Source organism: Fistularia commersonii, chromosome 17, assembly GCF_037954325.1.
Source record: "Fistularia commersonii isolate RoL2024-O1a breed Wild chromosome 17, RoL_Fcom_v1.0, whole genome shotgun sequence".
NCBI lineage: Eukaryota > Metazoa > Chordata > Actinopteri > Syngnathiformes > Fistulariidae > Fistularia > Fistularia commersonii.
The window spans coordinates 2,020,001-2,038,979 of record NC_141300.1 but is presented as its reverse complement, the minus strand read 5'-3'; the positions used below and the strand labels follow the sequence as shown (position 1 = coordinate 2,038,979).

General features: G+C 51.2%; 3 protein-coding genes across 8 annotated transcripts in view; 2 read left to right on the top strand and 1 right to left on the bottom strand.

The window, feature by feature from the left end:
* Positions 1–1,714: 1,714 nt before the first annotated feature.
* Positions 1,715–9,321, top strand: gas2a (growth arrest-specific 2a). Of its 2 annotated transcripts, none has more exons than XM_086162887.1 (8): positions 1,715–1,871; positions 2,999–3,148; positions 4,124–4,281; positions 5,660–5,801; positions 6,556–6,619; positions 6,703–6,892; positions 7,006–7,113; positions 8,476–9,321. In XM_086162887.1, exons 2-8 carry the CDS (start codon positions 3,016–3,018, stop codon positions 8,698–8,700), a joined length of 1,020 nt encoding a protein of 339 aa, XP_086019013.1. In that variant the 5' UTR covers positions 1,715–1,871; positions 2,999–3,015; the 3' UTR covers positions 8,701–9,321. The 2 variants fall into 2 exon arrangements, with proteins under 2 accessions (XP_086019013.1, XP_086019014.1); XM_086162888.1 differs by having other exon boundaries at positions 6,703–6,915; positions 8,476–8,635.
* Positions 9,322–9,386: 65 nt separating this feature from the next.
* svip (small VCP interacting protein) lies at positions 9,387–12,739 on the bottom strand. 2 transcript variants are annotated; one of them, XM_086162902.1, is made up of 5 exons: positions 12,037–12,739; positions 11,085–11,135; positions 10,407–10,453; positions 9,978–10,091; positions 9,769–9,793 (listed from the first exon to the last, which is right to left on the bottom strand). In XM_086162902.1, exons 1-4 carry the CDS (start codon positions 12,097–12,099, stop codon positions 10,010–10,012), a joined length of 243 nt encoding a protein of 80 aa, XP_086019028.1. In that variant the 5' UTR covers positions 12,100–12,739; the 3' UTR covers positions 9,769–9,793; positions 9,978–10,009. The 2 variants fall into 2 exon arrangements, with proteins under 2 accessions (XP_086019027.1, XP_086019028.1); XM_086162901.1 differs by lacking the exon at positions 10,407–10,453 and having other exon boundaries at positions 9,387–9,793; positions 12,037–12,716.
* A 4,099-nt stretch (positions 12,740–16,838) lies between these two features.
* ano3 (anoctamin 3) overlaps positions 16,839–18,979 on the top strand; it is a 21,034-nt gene continuing 18,893 nt past the window's right edge. For all 4 annotated transcript variants that reach the window (XM_086162850.1, XM_086162849.1, XM_086162848.1 and 1 more), the window contains exon 1: positions 16,839–17,102. In XM_086162850.1, coding sequence (XP_086018976.1) covers positions 16,868–17,102 — 235 coding nt within the window. In that variant the 5' untranslated portion in view covers positions 16,839–16,867. The remainder of the gene's footprint in view (positions 17,103–18,979) is intronic.

Sequence of the window (18,979 nt, the reverse complement as noted above, 5' to 3'; positions counted from 1 at the left end):
TACTCTTTATATTTCTATTTGATTGTTCTATATATATGTATACATTATGTGTTTTCCGTGGCTAAACTGATTTGTTGTGTATATACATTTGTTGATTAAAAAAAAAAGCACGAAGTACCCGAATGGGCAAAAAATTTAACTCGCTAAAAAGGCCAGTGTGCTGCCGCGCATGCGCAGTCGCTCGCCAGAGCTCTCCAGAATAAAAGGCGTGGCTGAACTTGAATATGGACTTGTTAAAATGTTACAATATTCCTGATAAACTACCAATGAAATTAGCCAATTTTACATTAGTTTTAAATTTATACTGATAACTTTTGAGATTTCTGGGGACTACATGAAGAATTTATTGTACATTTATTTTATTATTGTTCGTACTTACAAATATTCTGGTTAAATGTACAAGCTATTATCAAGAGGAGAACTGGATTCTCTCTACAGTTGCAGGATAAGGACATTTTTCCTTCCTACAAAGATCGCAACAAGGAAAAGGACTGTTCCTTTTGTAGAACTTTTTTTGGTTTTGGGAAAATTTCACATTCATAAAAGAAAATGGACAAACAGCAAACCAAATTTCAGTCTTTCTACAGGAAATTGATCAATGCAACAGTGTTATAAATGGACTTCAGAAACCAAAAGCAGTAATTAACAACTTCTTATCCTTGTTGTTATTGTTGTTTTGATTGTCTATTCTGCCCCCCCCCCCCCCATTCTGTTGTCTATTCTTATCCTTGTCGTCATTCACTCTGCTGTCTATTTAGTTGTGGATCTTTGTGATCTTTTAATTGTCTCTCTTATTTATATTCATACTCATATTTATTGATACTGTTATCGTTGTGCTGCTGTGACAAAAGATATTCCCCTATGTGTTTATTGTCATATGTACAGTGTGGAAACAAGTTTCCCTGTACAAAATTCTTACTTTACTGTCCACAGTGCATTTTGATTTGTTTTGGCAATAAATAGATATTCCAAACATTGTTATAAACCTGAACAGTGTTGGCAATGCAAGTAAAACATTGCATGCAGCTTGGTGTGCAACTCGCAATAGGGATCAGTAAATTATATCTTATCTTGTCTTATCTTATTTTATATACACATAGAAAGTATTTCAGTAATTTTCTTTATATGACCTTTTGATTGTCGATTGTTGTATATATATATTTTTGTGTTACCCCTCGCTAAACAGATTTCTTATATATATATATACATATATATGTGCGTGCGTGTGTGTGTGTGTGTGTGTGTGTGTGTGTGTGTGTGTGTGTGTGTGTATTTGTTAATAAAAAGCAAAAACAAACAAGTAAAAGTACCCGGAGGCTCAAACTTCGCATGAGTGTGCCGCCGCGCATGCGCAGCTCTTCCTATCGAACTCGGGACAACTTATGATTGGCTGGCGAGCATCAGCGTAGGTGAGGGTTTCCGATGTGTTTGTTTTTTCTCTTTTTGTGCGTAATTGCGCTCTAACCACCATAATGCGCCCTTAGGCTGATATTAATTCATTTATTATTTACAAATATACACCGTTTTCACGGTGAATATCTTCCACTTCCGCAGGTTGTGTTTTCACGCAACCCGCACCTGGACGCGTCATGGCGGGAGGAGGAGGGAGGAGGAGGAGGAGGAGGTGCTGCTGCCTGCAGAACTTCCCTCCCTTCAGCTCCAGCGTGATGCGAGTGTGTGTGCAGAAAGAAAGAAAGAGAGAGAGAGAGAGAGAGAGAGAGAGAGAGAGAGAGAGAGAGAGAGAGACCGCCGGTCCACGCCGGTCCGCCGAACCCGTGGGTCTTCGTGCGTTGGACAAGCAGCATGAGAACAGGGTCCTGCAGGCCAGTGGACGAGCGGGAGGAAAAGCGTCCACCAGTGGATCCCCCACGGTGAGCACCCACGGAACTCCCATCCGTCGTGGGAGTGGGCGTCTTTACTTCTTCATGATCAGAATCACGACCGGAAGTTAAACGCACGTGATATCAGCTGCTGTTTTGCCAGATGAGTTTGAATTCTGTGAGCTGTGTTTTCTTCACGCCCAAACAAACACACATCCTGCTCTGAGAAGAAGGACCTGCTTGTTGTGGCTTTTTATTTTTTTTCTTTATTTCCAGGTTATTTAGATATTTGTGCTTTTTTTTACTTGTGATCAGCAAGGAGAAGCAGTTTCGCACTTTGGGTCACACACACTGGAGTGTCTTGGCGTGTGCGCATGCGTGTGTGTGTGCAGACATTACGCGGTTTGTGGAAATCCACAGCGTCTGTGTGCATTTGAGGTTCTGGACCTCCACGTAACCTTCTACCAAGCCTGTGGAGACGTCCTGGACCTCCATCCTCGCCGTGTCCTGGAGGCCCTGCCACCATCTCTAGGCCTCCTGCCGTGCACTAACGGCCTAGTCTTGTGCGACCTTGGTGGGACATGGAGATCTTGCGAGGTGTTTGCGGTCCATGCCAGCCCCCGACCTTGAGGCGGCTGGAAAGGTCAGATTCCTGACCTCCTGACCTCCTCTGACAGCTCTATGAAACCATTGTTCCTACCTGACGGCGCGGAGGCTGGACACTATTGTTTCCCGTCTCCACGGGGGTGAGGGAACATCTCAGGGCTGAGAGGATCTTCAGTCAATTCCCAAACATCTCTGCACCTAGATAAAGACCTGGAGGACTGATTTAATGAAGTCCTAATGAGATGAGATGGAGGAGGACATCTTCACGCCCCCTCCCTCAGCTGACCATCACGTTAGATGATGTGGAACAGCAGCTGGAATTGATTTGCGGCTGCGGTGGGCCGCTTCCTGGACAGAGAGCTGAAGAAGCTCTTTGTCTGGTGAACAGACTCCCGCTGTGAGGCTCGGGCAGATGTGTGTGTGTCGAGGGGTCTCCTGGAACCAGCGGTGCACCTCATGTGCGGGACCCGACGTCCGATCCAGAGCTTCTTCTCGCAATATGGACTCCAGCTCTGTCCCGCCGTGCTTCCAAGCATTCCTTCTGATCTGACATCACCTCCCTTCATCTCCAGGGTGTAGCTGGAGAACCATGTGTAGCTCCATGAGCTCCAGGCCCGGCTTGAGGGACGTGCAGCTGTACCACCAGTGGCTGGCCGTCCGGCACGAGGCCAGTCTGCTGCCCATGAAGGAGGACCTGGCCCTGTGGCTCAACAGCAGCCTGGGTGAGCGACCCAGACACACACACACACACACACACACACACACACACACCAATGAACCTAATTGAATAATGGGTGTCATTAAGGGTCCAATGGCGTCAGCAGAGTCTACCTGCGCTGTATTCACTAATCACACTCACGGCTGTCAATCGATTATTTATTATCTATTGTTTTCGCAACGATCAATAGCCCCCCCCTTCTTGATTTTCACTCATTCAGCCCCCCATCCTTCTCTCCTTACCCAATAAAAAGCTGCTTTAACAGGCGGGTTCGCTGAGTCGTCAGACAAAAATGCAGAAATCCGGTAAATGCAGGTTTGCACCCCCCCCCCCAAGCAACTTAATACAAGTGCTGCTATCTACCCCCCACACCCCCCCCACACACACACATTGGCGTCACCTCCAGGACCATCAGAAGATCAGGGTAAAGGGTGCTGATGTGCAAAGCCCAGGAGTGGCTGTGTCATGGTTAAAAAAATGGTGAGTCATGTTTTATTTGTGGGGGGGGGGGCAGACGGCGAGGTACCGAGTGACTTCTTCTCATTGTTTCTCCAGGTCTCAATGTCTTTGTGCGTCTGGGCGCCGTCACATTTGGAAGTCATTAAACGCCAAGACCCCCCCCCCCCCCCAACACACACACACACACACACACACACACACAACCAACGCCCCCCATAAGAAAAAAAACCTCTCCAGTTTCTTTCCACAGACGCCCCCCCTTCAACATGACCTCACTGAGAAAGAATGGTCCTCTGGAAATTCATGTGCCCCCCCCCCCCCAGGTCCACCCCCGCCAACCAAGGTGCCCCCGTAATGTGAAAGCCCCCCCCTCACACACACACACTGAAAATCCCCGTCTATGACGGGTTTAGAGGTTTGGCAGCAGGTAGACTTCTCCAGATCTGGAGATTGCATTTAATTCCAGTGTGTGTGTGTGTGTGTGTGTGTGTGTTGACGCCCCCACTACCACCACCACCAGGGCTGGAGATCACGGCGGAGAGCTTCATGGACCGCCTAGACAACGGCTCCGTCCTCTGTCAGCTGGCCGAGACCCTGCAAGAGAAGTTCAGGCGCAGACGTGAAGGTCCTGGAGGTCCTGGAGGAGGGGGGGCGGCGGGCCGGCCCGGGAGCCCAGAGGTAAGTGGGCGGAGCTTTGGACCCCCTAACCACACACACACACACACACACACACAGTGAAAGAGATTATTTAATCCAGATGAGTTGGAGATGCTTCTTCACTCCTCCAGGAGGGTGGTGTAGATGTTTGAACCTCCTGATCCCAGCGTGACGTGTGGAAAGAAACACCAGGAGGTCATCCGGCGAGGACGGGTGGGGGGGGAATAGAGGAGCCCATTGATGGCGAGGCCGAGCGCTGAAATGTCCGGAGGCCCTGAAGGCGTCTGACGAGCAGGAGACTGAAGATGGTTGTTCACGGCACGGGGCTGATCACAAAATAAATCACTGCCGCCTGTAATGCCCCAGATTATAATCCCTAAAATCATAGTCCTTCAGATTATAATCCCTCTGGTTATAATCCCTCTGTTGATTAAACTGTAGGTTAGGATCCCCCAGGTGGTTTATGTCAGATTATAATCCCCCTAGTCACAATCCACCAGATTATAATCCCCCAGGTCATCGTCATTTGGATTAGAATCACACAGGTTATAATCCTTCTGTTTATTACCGGTAAAAAGTAAATTACAATCCCTTTGGTTATAATCCCTCAAGTCTTTTCCCTTCAGATTATAATCCCTCTGTTTATAAAATTGTAGGTTATATTTATAATCCCTTAGGTCCTCTTCCTTCAAACTATAATCCCTCAGGTCATAGTCCTTTGGATTAAAATCCCTCAGGTTATAATCCATCTATTTATTAAACTGTAGGTTACAATCTCTCAGGTATAACCCCCAGGTCACCCCTTCGGATTAAAATCCCCCAGGTTACAATCTCTCAAATCCTATATAGATTATAATCCGTCTGGCTATAAAAAAAGACATAGGTTACAGTCACAGCCTGTAAACAATTCCTTCAGATTATATTCATTCATATTAAAATCCCTCAAATTCTAATCTTACAGATTATGATCTTTCAGGTTCTAATCCCTCAGGTGTGGGCTATGGCGTAAGATCATTGTTTGAGCTCCTGAGCTGAGACTAGATGGTTCCCTGGAGGCCCTGAAGAAATGGGTGTTCATAATAATCCCTTTTCCTTCTCGAATTTGATTTTTTTTCCTTTGCAACAACGCGTTAAAGCGTCAGTCCAATCGCAGGTCCAGGCCGAGAAGGTTCCTCCAGGAATGTGAAGGCTCTCAGAGGCTGCAGAGGAGGGGTGGGGGGGTTATAAGGACCTCCTTCGTGTTTCCAGCATGAGATCATCGCACCTTCTCAGACGCACGGAAACAGACCTCCGCCAGCTCCATCAATCTCCTGCTCCAAAGCGAGAGGAGGTTCCTCGGGGTTTTTGCTGGAACACCTGCGGTCCTGAAGGAGGTGAAGGTTTGTCCTCTCCCACGCAGGTTCTCCCCCAGCGGAGGATCCCCTGCAGGCGGAGCGCTCCTTCCGGCTCCTTCTTTGCCCGCGACAACACCGCCAACTTCCTGTCCTGGTGCCGGGAGGTCGGCGTCGGCGAGACGTGCCTGTTTGAGTCGGAGGGCTTAGGTGAGGCTCCATCTCCAACCCCTGCCGCGCTTTGGTCCGTCTTCTCTGGATTTAATGCTAATTAGTGCTAACCGCTGGAAGCCCCACCTCCAGCGAGAAGGTCCCTGGTTCCATTTCCCTTGGTTCTCCAGGTTCTCCTGCCTGGGTGTTCTCCACACCTTCTCCTACCTGGGGTCCCTCCAAGTTCTGCCAAGTTTCTTCCCATGTTCTCCCCCCTGTGTTCTCCCCAGGTTCCCCGCTTGTATTCTCCTCCGCGTTCTCCTGCCTATGTTCTCTCCAAGTTCACCTGCCTGCCTTATCCTCCAAGTTCTCCTGCCTGGGTTCTCCTCCAAGGTTCTCCTTCCTACGCTCTCTCCACGTTCTCCTGCATGCGTTATCCTTCAGGTTCCCCTCGTTGGCTTTGCTCCATGTTCCCCTGCCTGTCCGGCTTTCTCTGTATGTTCTCCCCAGGTTCTCCATCCTCCTCCCGCAGTCCCTGAAGTAACCTGATACCTAGAACCATCCATCTTCTCTCGTTTCAAGGGTTTCCCAGGAACATACAGGCCTGGGTCACGTGCACACTGCCGTGCAAGGCGCTGTGCACAGCGCCTTGCAGGTCATCTCGTGATGTCACGAGTCAAACAAGGAGCATCTTTGTTCCACCATCTGCATGTGTGTTTGTGTGTGTGTGTGCTGTGTTAGCCTGCTGGCATTACACCTTGTTAGCATGTAGCATTAGCGTTAGCGCAACTAAACCTGCCTCTGGTCCCCTCAGTCCTCCACAAGCAGCCGCGGGAAGTGTGCCTGTGCCTTCTGGAGCTGGGCCGCATTGCCTCGCGGTAGGCGTCCGACTCCCCCCTCGAATTCCCCCTTGGACTCCCCCCGCCGTCCCACCTGACGCTGCTGTGCACCCCCTGTGCAGGTATGACGTGGAGCCTCCTGGCCTGGTGAAGCTGGAGAAGGAGATCGAGCAGGAGGAGTTGGCGCCCCCGGCCTCACCTTCACCACCGCCGTCCACCACCTCGTCATTGTCATCCTCCTCACCTCCTCCCGCCTCCCCGACCGCCGCCAAACCCCCCAAGAGAGACGCCGGCCGGCAGCTGGACGATGCCGTGAGTCGCCGTTTCATCTGGAGGTGTCTCTCCGCTCCGCACGTGGCTGTTTTTGTTTTTGAATGAAATTCCCGCTGAGACTGAAGAAGACCGACCGGCGTGGCGTGTTGCAGGTGCGACACATCGCCGCCGACCCCCCCTGCCGCTGCCCGGGCGGCTTCCACGTGGAGCGCCACTCGCAGGGCCGCTATCGCGTCGGCGAGAAGATGCTCTTCATACGGGTGAGTACCAGAAGAAAGACGTTCATTGTGCCTCGCCGTTCCGGCGGCGGGACTTCATCGCATCTGACGGTCAGGTGACCCCCCCCTTGCCAGCTGGTGATCACATGATTAAAAAAGGGGTGGGGTTAGAGGTGTAGCCTCCTTGGTTACTAGGCAACCTGGATTGGCACCACCCTGAGAGCTGCTCAGGGTCGCCCCCTGCTGGCGGCGGAATCCGGCTTCACCGCGGCAAAGCCATTTCCCCCCCTCAGAGTTTGTTTTTCTTTTTTTTCCTCCGCACAAAACAAAACGTCCTCGCAGCCTGGATGCCTTCGGCTCGGTCGCCACGGCGTTGCCAGGCAACCAAGGACAAATTGGTGAGACGCCGCAATTAGAAGATGGCGGACGGCAGAGGAGGGCCGAGGTCACCGCGGGAAGCTCCAGCACCTGATTACCGCGTGCGTTCATGAAACGGCTGCGGAGATACCGCCATTAAAATTCTCAGGATGCTGGAAACGGCAGCAGCGGCGTGGCAACAACCTGCCAAATCCGTTAACAGATGGGGTGTTCGCGGCGGGGGCAGCACCCCGCCCCGGGGCGTCCGAGGGAAAAGTCACCCTGTCGGAGGGGCCCGGCTGGAGGACGGCAAGATTGAATCCGTCGCCGGGTTCCAAACCCTGGGGAGGCGCCGGAGATTGAAACCCCCTCCAAGATTGATTCTTCAAATAGGCTTATAAATGTTGCATGTTATGGGGGGGTGGAGGGCTAATAGACTCCGCTAACCCTTTCATCCCCGGCGCTAACGAGCTGCCGAGGTGCGTTCAAGGCTCACGCCGCCCGAGGTGACCGCCGTAGTTTTCTTTTGTATTCTGCGTTGCCATGGCGCTCAACCTCAGAGGATGCAGGTGGGAGGGCGACGCGCTTCAGCCTCATTAAAACGGCGGTCATGGAGACGTCCGGTGACCTGAGGTGGGCGGGGCCAGGAGGACGTGAAGAACGCTTCACTTACAGTTTCTGCTTCTTTCAGCGGTTCGTTAATTCCAGAGCTAATCGCTGGAAGCCCGAGCTAGAAGGTCCATGCTTCTATCTTCTGTCTTCCATCTTCTCCTACCTGGGTTCCCTCGCAAATTCTGCCGAGGTTCTTCCTTTGTGATCTCTCTGGGAACTCAAGGTTCTCCTGCCTGAGCTCTCTCCTGGTTCTCCCCAGGTTTTATTTTGTTCTAGTTCTTGGAAGAACTTGGAATAAAAGGCTGTTCCTTCTAACCTCCTGGACGTTCTCCCCCCTGCAAACTCCTGCTTCTTATTTGCGGGTTATCTTGATGATGGTTGGGGCTCCTGGAGGACCCGGCTGACCTTCTCCGCCCGCCGTCCTCTCCTTTGCAGATGCTGCACAACAAGCACGTGATGGTGCGCGTGGGCGGCGGCTGGGAGACCTTCGAGAGCTACCTGCTGAAACACGACCCGTGCCGGGCGCTGCAGGCCCCCCGCATCGAGGCCAAGACCTCCCCGGTCCACGGGAAAGCTCCGAGCATCAGGGACCTGACGCCAGGCGGGTACATGGTGGTGTCCGCCAGCGCCGCCGCCGCGGGCTACCGAAGTAAGAAATAGAAGCAGGAGCTGGTAAGGTCACGGCAGGGAGCGGAACGATAAGCGTGGTCAGGGGCCTCCTTAAGCCTCCTGAGAAGTTTTTTTCTTTCCCTCCAGAACTTGAGTATTTCCACGTATTTTAACCAGTGCCTTCTCGAGGCTTGTAACGCTGGAATTATCTGACGTGCTTCCGCTCTTGAAGTCTCAAAAAGTCTTGGTGGAACTGCAGAATGGACCTCCTCCCTCCAAAGGAGCCAGTAACCCTTTACCTCTTTGGCCTTTCAGAGGTCGTGCCATCAGCTTTATTTACCTTCATGGCTGAATCGCTCTTGACTAACAGAAATTATTTTTTGTACTCCGTTCCTTAATTGGACTTTAAACCTTTTATCGGACAGATCCCTCTGTGACGTCAGCAGGCTCGTTGCTGCAGCTCTGCTGCCACCTAGTGGCCGCAGAGGGAAGTGGCGCCTTGCACTCCCCCAGGCGCTGACGTTTGTTTATAAATGTTAACATTTCAATAAAATACCGCAGCTTGTAACCCTGACCTTGAGATAAGTCCTTAAATATTTAACGTGTGAGTAGCCAGACCTCCTGTGGACCTCCTACAGATGGTTCTTGGGAGAGAAAACATTTGCGCGTCTGCTTTCCTTGTTTAAAACTGCGTTGTCACACACACACACACACACACACACACACACACAGTTGGGTCCGGGTTAGCAGAAAAGCCGTTTATTGTGGCAAATATGAGCTCCAAAAGGCCGGGAGCACCGGCACAGCGCGTCTTAAATAAAGCGGATCCTAGCGAAGCCTTCGAGGGTTCTTGCACTTCCTGCGTCCGCCATTTTGATAGCACACAATGTCAGCAAGTGCCAAAACAAACTGCACAATGTGTATGTGTGTGTTCATGTGTCCGTGCAACTTTCTCTCAGGCAGGGCTTCCGCGCATCCCATAATAATCTAACGGCTTGTGTGCGGGCTGTTTGTCGCTAAGAGGCTGTGGAACGGGCAAAGAGGACACTTAAATAAAGGGCTGGTGCCAGCGGCTGCTGGAGGTCATCCTGCAGCCGTCTTGGGTGTCGGCTCTGGGGTCAGGTGACCTTCAGCCCACCTGCCACTGGAGAAGGAGGAGAAGGTCAGAATCATCTCTTCATCATAATCATTACATTCTTTGTCAGAGGTGTGACACCTGAACTCAGCACTGCCCCTGGTGTCCGGGAGGAGGAACTGCGTCCTCGCCAGACGTTCATGGGGACTGACTAAGGTTTCATTGTCAGGGAAGGTCTTGCTGGGAAACTAACCTTCAAGCCGCCGCCACCTGACGCTGAGGTGGTCATTTCCTGTTTCTCCATCTCCTCTTGTTTCTTCCTTTTCCTTTCGACTGCTTCTGGATTTTTGACACCCCTGTATGCTGTCTGGAAATGGAGAGGCAGGTCAGGCGGCGTCGTGCACAGACCTCACAAAACATGCACGAGAAGACGGGCACTGGAGACAAACCGCTTGCAGCCGGACGCGACAAAGCACGGAGGGGGTTCACCGCATTGCAACGGGCGTGGGGTGGGTGGGGGGCTAGGGTTCAGGGCAGGGGTGTGTGTGTGAGTGTGTGAGGGTGAGCGTGGGTGGTGAATCATCAAGCTGAGGAGGTTGTCATTCCGTGGAGGGGGAAGGTGAGTGGGGTGTGGGTGGGGGTTTGAATCCCTGCCCGGCCGTCCCGGTCCGCTTGCACTTACCTAGCCGCAACTTTAGCATGTCTCTTACGGAGGTGCACGTGGCTCCTCTGCACAACGAGAAGTTACTCACCACGGGGTCTGGTGCTCACACTTTTCATCACAACAACCCTCCACAAACCACTAACCCTCCCCTCCACTGACGTCAAACTCAGCTGCGTTCCACTCTCCATCACCACTGGGAGCCTGTGTCGCTCTCAAGCCTCCACGGATGATCTGCGGCTGGTGACGGAGCGCGCACGTATGAAATCACCAAATGTTCTGCGGGTCCGTTCCCCTTTACGGGCCGAGTCACGAGTAACCCCCCCCCCCCCCCTCCCTCCCCCGGGTCTTGTGGTTGACCTTTTTAAACAAGGAAGGGAAAACAAAAATCCATCATGGAGGCCGGAGAGAGGAGCGGTGTTTATCTTCAGTGGAGGAAAGTGTCAACACACAGGGCTGCAGGATATTTATAGGAATATAAATGACTGTTGACTCGCATCAAGTGCCCGTCTGCGGCAGAAACCCAAACCGACACAACTAACCAGCTGCATCTGACGGGCCAACCTACTAACTAACCAGCTTTAACTGATTGGTCATCCTACTAACTAACCAGCTTTACCTGATTTGTAGACCCACTAACTAACCAGCTGGGGTTCATCTAGCAGGAGTGTTCTACCTGAGAAACAAAGCAGCACAAACCTCTTTCTGTCTTTTCTCGGCGGCCTCAGCCAGCTGCCTCCTCCGGGTGTCCTGCAGGAAACACACACAGACATACAGGGATGTGTAAACTTATCATTAATATTCTCATGTCTTGCAAATGTATTTTATCGTCAAAATCAGGTCTGACAACAGCTTATAATTATCATAAATATTTTAGTAGTATTATAATGAATGTAGTCTATAATAATAAATATTACAGATGTAGCTTATAAACCAAATATTATCGTAATGGCTGTAGCTTATAATCATAACTATTATTGTAACGACTGTAGGGTCTCATAAAAAAATATTATTGTCATGCTGTAGCTTCTATTAAAATGTTTTAAGGCCTGTACTTTATATTCATAAGTAGTATTAATGTAACGGCTGTAGCTTATCATAAATATTATTATAACAGTTGTAGCTTATAATCATAAAAATTATTATTATTGTAACAGCTGTAGCTTATAATAAATAATATTATTGTCATGCTGTATCTTACAGTAAAAAAAAATGTAAGGCCTGTACTTTATTATCATAAATTGTATTACTGCAATGGCGGTAGGTCACAATAAAAAAAAATATTGTCATGCTGTATCTTACCAAAAAAAAATTAAGGCCTGTGGTTTAGAATCAAAGATTGTTATAATCACAGCTGTAGCTTATACTCATAAAATTATTATTGAAATGGCTGTAACTTACTATAAACTATTATTGTAACAGCTGCAGTTTATTTTCATACTTAATGTAATGACTGTAGCTTATTATTATGGTAAATATTATTATTGTAACGGCTGTAGCTTACAATAGTGAATATAATTATGATTGCAACGGCTGGAACTTCTTCTTATGAGCATTGTAACGGGTGTATAATCTTCTTACTGTCAATATTGTTATTTTTAATGTGCCGGTTGTAACTTCATATTGCCGACTGTGGCTGGACGTTACGTACCGGATCCGGAGTGACCACGACGTCGTCGACCGCTCCGCCAAGGCACGGGAGGCACATTCCCATTCTGGAATTTTATCCAGAAAAGTTTTTTTGGCGTGTTTTTTGGAGTTTTATAAGGAAAGAGGGAAAAAAGGCAACGCGGTCAGAGCCCTGGTTCTGGCTGCTCGCTAGCTGCTCCGACGGGCGGGTCCGGTGGCGACATAAGCGGCGGCTTCGACTCCCCTCGTCGGGCATAACGCTCCCGTTAGCTTGTTAGCTTCGGTACCGTTAGCTTCTGCTAGCTACGGTGACGTTAGCATTCTAGCTAGGCGCTACAAGCTGCACTGCTAAGCCCGGTTTCTACCCTACGGCAGGCCGATTTGTCACTTCTCCGCGCACCTTTTGTTTAGAAACTTCGACATTTAAGGAGCGAAAGCGTCGAATTTCATCCGAAATATATTTTTTTCTGCCCCGCTCTGCTCTGGAGGGGACCCGGCTGGCTTGCACGACCGATCCGGGGTGCGTTCAAGAGCGGAATCTGCACGACGTGTTTCTGTTTGTTTGAACGCGATTTGCTGTTTATTTTAATTCTCAGCGGTAGATTACCAATTCACCCGGTCGGAAGAAAAAAACCATATAATTCCTCTTAGTTCCAATAGGGTTTTTTTGATATACGTTGCAACGATCCCTCGAATCGCCGCGAATAACGCTCCGGTGTTGTCCGAGCGTAGCGATTGTGAATGCAGCTCGGTGGTCACACGTCCTACGCCCACCTTGTGACAGCCAGCACAACAGCGACACCTAGTGGCGAAAGGTGTCACTGCAAGTGGTCACCATGGCGACGCTCCTACAATCCCTTGATTCTGATAGTTGCTCGTTGACCCGTGTTCGACCCACTCATCCGGGTGGAATACATTTTATATTCACTTTAAGATTAAATCAATTTTCAAGTACAACCCCGTGTTTTAAATGCCATGCCCTAAATAACTAGTGATCCACGCTGGGGGGGGGGGACCTCATGTCGCCCTTTCACTCTCTGATGGATGGATGAGTGTCTCACCTCTGCACGCTGAAACTCCACCCTTCCCATCCCCTCCACGCCTACTGGGCTGCTCCGTGGTGACGAGGCGGCCGTACAGTGTGAATGGCAGGACCACGGGCTGGCACAGCCGTACGTCTGGTCGGAGGGGTGCACTTGGGATGGAGGTCAGAACGTCTGCTGCAGGATCCTCAGGTAGGACGACACACTTTGGGCGAGCGGGAGGAGGGGCGGCCCCGAACTTCAAATTCTACAGCGGGTGTTAAAGTTTGTCGCTAATCGCTCACTGGCCAATCAGTCTGAACCTCCCATTATGTCAGATTGGGATATGACCTTTTTTAAAGTTGATAAACAATCGATGCATTTTCTAGTAATCTCGCCAATAATCGCGAGCTGTCTTTCAACTGACGATCAGTAGCTGGGGTGAAGCGGCGGGTGTCCATCCTCTGGGACCAAGACTTATCAGAAGTTTGAACCCAATGGATTGCTTCCATCCGTGCAGGAGGAACCTTTGCGATGGTTTATTCATGAGGGCATTTATGGAAGGCAATGAATGATTTAAGCAGCTCTGTTTTGGTCACACCTGGAGGAGCTGGCCTGACATTAACCCCACTAATAAAAGCAGGGGAAAAAAAAACTAATTTTGCCGCAGAATTAACAGTTTCACAATCGAGTGTGTTAAACTTCTGTCTCTCTGGGCGGCGTTCCTGCTCTCTCTGACCACAGACCTAAATAATCCCACTGGTCGCCATTGTGTTGCATTAAGCAGATCACACCGGGATATTAGCTGACACACACACACACACACACGGGAGCAGTGATGGAAAACCCTCCGTCCGAATGCCCTTTATATTCAATTAAGGAGTTGCTGCGGGTCCACCTGCACTCAGGCTAAAACCGGCCTCGGCTCCAAACTGCTGACCAGGGGCTCGCCGGCGGCGGCGGCATCCCGCTCTGGCCACAGTGGTGAAGATTGACTCTCGCAAGGTTAATGGAGCTACCCCTCAATATCTGATCTCTGCTCAGCGCAGCTTAGTGACCCCTCTCTCAGGATGCATTTAGTTTAAATAAATAATCAGCGAGGCAGGAAGTTTAGCACAGGAAGAAGCCGCTGATCAATCGATCGCCGCTGTGTCTCCCAGATCTTCACAACGCCCCACTTAGACAGCGCCGCCCTAATGGACACAAGTGGAGGAACTGTGAGCTTTTATCACCAACCCTCCCTTCAGTGTAAAAGAGGTTTTCTTTTGTTATTGTTATTGATATTGTTATTGACGCTATTGAAAAAATAAAAACGAGGAACTGAAAATTCAGTGGCTCAACAGTGTGCATCTGTTTTATGCACCATGCTAGAGGAGATACCCACTAAATCAGCATCCTAACTTGGACCCTGCCAGTTCAGAGGAGCATCTCCTACAGCATGCATGTAGACCAACCCTGATCCTCACGTCCCCGCCATCCTCACTCTGTCCTGCAGGGCAGCGTCTTCGGGGAAGATGTGCCTTCCAGCCTCTTCTGGGCAGACGGGCCCCCCCGGACCTGGCCGTTAGCCACTCGGCATCCTGGAGCTCCTCGCTTACCATCTCTGAGAGCGACGCCGGTGAGTCTGCGTGATGTCGTGATATCTCAACATTTACTGGGGTGAAACGGGTCCAAATGGCTCTTTGAGTGGTAAAAGTTGCGGACCACTGCGCTAGGAGGACTAATCGGACTAACTATGCTTGAATGTTTGTCTCATACTTGAATGTGTTGTTAAAAAAGCATGTATGTTTTTCAAAATCAAAATCTAGGACTCCTTTAAATCTACGTTGTTTTACAAGCGCAATGCATACTAGGTTTGATGATGTAAACGGACTGCTTGTGTTAACATTGGCTTTCGGTTAGCATTAGCTTTAGCCCAGTACGGTATACACGATAATAATGTCACGTTGTGCTGGGTGCAATTTCCAGTCCGGGGGGGGTGATGCTAAGCTACACAGCTTTGCAGTGGACAGCTGGAGAAGGAAGGAGTGGGAAATTGCTTGTGGACAACACAATTTTTTAAGTTGCCATTGTGTTCTCATCGCTTCTCTCTGGATGCTAAGCTAAGCTGCCGAAAGAGCACCAAAGCCAAACACCGTGCCTACAGTTTTCCTCGGGAAACAAGCAAAGCCGACTGGAGGAAAAGCCCCGGAAAGGAGATGCATGACGTTCTCCTGCGGAAGAAGCATCTGCTGACAATGAGTGGCCAGCGGCATAATCCTGGAGGCGCTTTCTCTGCTAGCAGAGCAGCGCAGTTGCCACACTCAGCCAGTTCGTCTTCATTTCGAAGCTCACTTGGACTTCTGTCTTCAGCATTCTCCACCGTGCTCTCTGGTCCAAACGGGAAGGCTCGCACAGACGTGTTTGTGAATTGTAAAACAGGCCAGAGGTCAACCCTGTGAGATCGCTACCCACATAAACATCAATGGCGGCCGACAAGTGAAATATTTTCCACAATTTGATAAAATATCGAGATTTTCTTCACGTTTTTATTAAGCTGCTGCAAATATATATCAAATAGGTCAATTATATCTCGGGACCCAGAAATATCTTTTGCAGTTTCCTGCCCTGTCCACCAGTGGGTGCTGCAGCCCCTCTGTGCCATCCTCTCTTGCAAGGGGTTCCAGTGAGATGCTTCTGAGGAGGAACATGGAAGTGTGAGGAACTCTTAATGACACGCCTGGACGCAGAGGTCTGCACAGGTGTGGAGGTTGGAGCTGCAAAGGCTTCAGGAGCTGAAGGCAAGAGGGACAGGAGAAGGTTGACGGGTGTTGGAACCCCGCAAGAGCTGCAATCTGATTGGAAGAGAGGGTTAATGGTAAACCAGCACCAGCTTCTGGTTTCGTGGAGTCTCCATGTTTTTCAGCCTGGGTTCTCTCAATGCTCTCCTACCTTCTGTGAAGTCCATAAATTCTGGAGGAGATGGTGGATGATTGACAGGTGATGTGTGAAGCCCTGCCGCTTCCAGGGTCAGCTGTGATTGGCTCCCTTTGGACTGAAAGTACCACAGTGGAGTGCGCGACTATCCACTTTACGGTATTCAGACCGTTGCCGTGGAAACACGAGCGTTGAAACTCCGCGTGGACCCGTCACGACCGAGCAGATTGGAAACCCGCAGGTCCCCCGGTGAGCCACCAGGTGGCAGCATCCGACTCCACGCCCCCCCCACCCCCACCCCTCCGCAGTGCTGTCATCTGACCTACATCTGGAAAACCAGCCTGTGGAGAACAAGGAGAACGTCCTGGATGGAGCTCCTCCACTGGGACCTTCTCTCAGAAAGTGTGTGAGGGGAGGGGAGCGTGTGCGCGACCCCGTGGCGTGGTACAACTTTCCACCTGACATTGACGCAAATAGAAGGAGCAGAGCCGTGACCTTGCAGGTGAAACACCTCAGGACAGGCGGCTGCACGGCCTGCGCGTCCACGTAACACGCACACGCACGCAAGTTGGGGGGGGTGAAAAAGAAGTAACGGGAGTCAATGGACAATCAAAACAGCTCAAATACACGCACGCCGGGAGCTTTGGCGTTAACCCGGTAGTTTATTAGTCGATGATGCTTCGGCTGGGAGCGGGGGGGGGGGGGGACCTGCTCCCGGGGTCTTTTCATGGGTGGTGGTGTGTGTGTGTGTGAGGGGGGGGGTGATCGATAAAACAATCGATACCGGCTCTTGTCGGTCCATTTGAGAGCCGCCATCCCGGTGATTTCCCGCAGCTTATTTGGAGTCGTTAAATCAGGACGGAGGGAGGAGGAGGGGGGGCTTCCATCCCAGGACCTCCCCTGCCTCCCGTCGCCATGACAACAGCGGATGGTGATGGTGGCGGGGGGGGGGGGCTGCGGAGTAGAGACAGGTGTTGCCGCGCTCTGCGCATCGGCGGTGAGAGCGCGTCGGGACGGGGACGGGCTCCCATGGTCTCCGCCGCCGCCGCGCCGCCGCTCAATCCGCGCACCCCGCCGAGCGCCGGGCGCCGGGCGGCCGCCGCCATGGTGCACCACTCCGGCTCAATCCAGTCCTTCAAGCAGCAGAAAGGTGGGTGGTCGCCGGTTCGACGCCCCCGGGGCTCGGCGCTCTACTTTCCCGCTGTTCGCGCGGTAGTTACCCCCGGTTCGGGCGTCCCCCCCCCGCCCCCCCCGGGACACCGGGGTCGTAGCAAGCGGGACGGAGCCTTGTTTTTCTCCGGCACTTGCCGGCACGGTGCGTTCAATGATCCTGGGCGGGTGCGGAATGCGGAGCCGGGTTCGAATCCCGCACGCACGGTTTCCGTGTTGGAGCTCTTCTCAGGTGTGAAAGCTCTCCGGAGGGGAAACACCTCCGCTCAGGCTGGCTGCTATTGGAGAAGGACCAGATCTTCTGACCCATCCACCTTTTGCGTCCCGATCTGTCCGAGCTGTCAGTGAACGCCTCCTTATATCGACTCTCAGAAGCTAAGTGGCGCTCTTTAGAGAACAGGATGGATTCTTCATTATTCATGAGCAGGCTGTCTAATTTTAGGGTGGTGGTGGCAGGGGGTCGATGGTGACACCACCTCCTGCTGGGACAGGAGCACCCCCCACTTCCAACTCCTTATTTCATATTAAATGTTCCTCACCTGGAGGTGTAGAGATCATGTAGAGCAGGATACTGCTGTGAGATGTTTCTCCAGCTCAGGGTGGGGTGGGCTGGGCCGTGTTGTGTTCAGGTCCGTGGGACCGCCTGAGATGATTGGTTGATGTGGAGCTGGGAGCTCCTTTTCGCCCTTGAACGTGCTCTGGGTCTCCTGGAGTCCAGGAGCCAAGTCCTCCTCAGCAGGTCGGGTTGGAGGAAACGTTCCCTCTCCAGTTACCGCCATGTTCCCAAGGAACGGTGAGAACATGCTGATACTTCAGAGCATAGGGGACATCTGCTTCTCCACTGAGTTCTCCTCCTGGGTTCTCTCTATGTTCGAAAGCCTGGGTTCTCCATGTTCTCTGTTTCTTGAAGACCCTCAAGTAGTCTGTGAAGGGTTGGATGATTGACAGCTGACCTGTCCAGGTTAAGCCCCGCCCCCTCGTGTGCAGGCCATCCAGATGCTGCTGGATGAGGAGGCATCAGGAGGGGCATGAGAAATGTCCTCCATCATCTCCACCTCCACCAGGAGTGATGGCTGGTGGAGCTGGAGGTGACAAGTAGTGACGCTCAGGAGGAACGGCAGGGAGATGATGGAGGAGGTCAGGAGGGGTGGAGTTTTGGACCGCCAGGCTCTTCTGCGTTTTCTTGGAGTGGGTGAACATTTGAAAGGAGCTCCAGCCCGAGGAACCGATGAGGACCATCTCTGGTCTCACTAATGCAGACGTTCCAGGCCTTTTGGTCATTTCCAGCCAGGTGTTGTGATGGACTGCTCCATCTCATGAAGGACCTGAGGGAGGAGGTTAATATTTTCCCCGCCCTCCAGAAGGCAGCTGCTCCATCAGGGTCTGACAGCAGAGGGTCATTAGGAGAGCATTTTAAACTGGCGCTGTCCACTAGAAAAACTATCCCTCATGGTCTCCACCCTCCATCCTCCTCCTCTTCTTCATCCCCCAAGTCGTTGGACACTTTTGTGTGTATGTGTGTGCGCTAACCTCCCACGTGCCTCCTCTTTCAACACATTCCCTCCTTCCAGTTTGTGACAGACGGATGTCTGTATTTTAAAACCAGATAGGGTTCGTTGTTGTGCAAGCGTGCATGTGATTGTACAAGTTTCATGTCTTCCATCTAGCTCTAGCAGCTAAGAGTATTTTGACAGTTTCTGGGTATATGCAATGTGTGTGTGTGTGTGTGTGTGTGTGTGTGTGTGTGTGTGTGTTTCTATGTCTGCATGTGTGTGCATGGATATTGTCATGCAAGTTTTGCGTCCTCTGCTTAGCTCTAGCGGCTAACAGCGGCTATGCTGCAGGATGGCAGTTTTT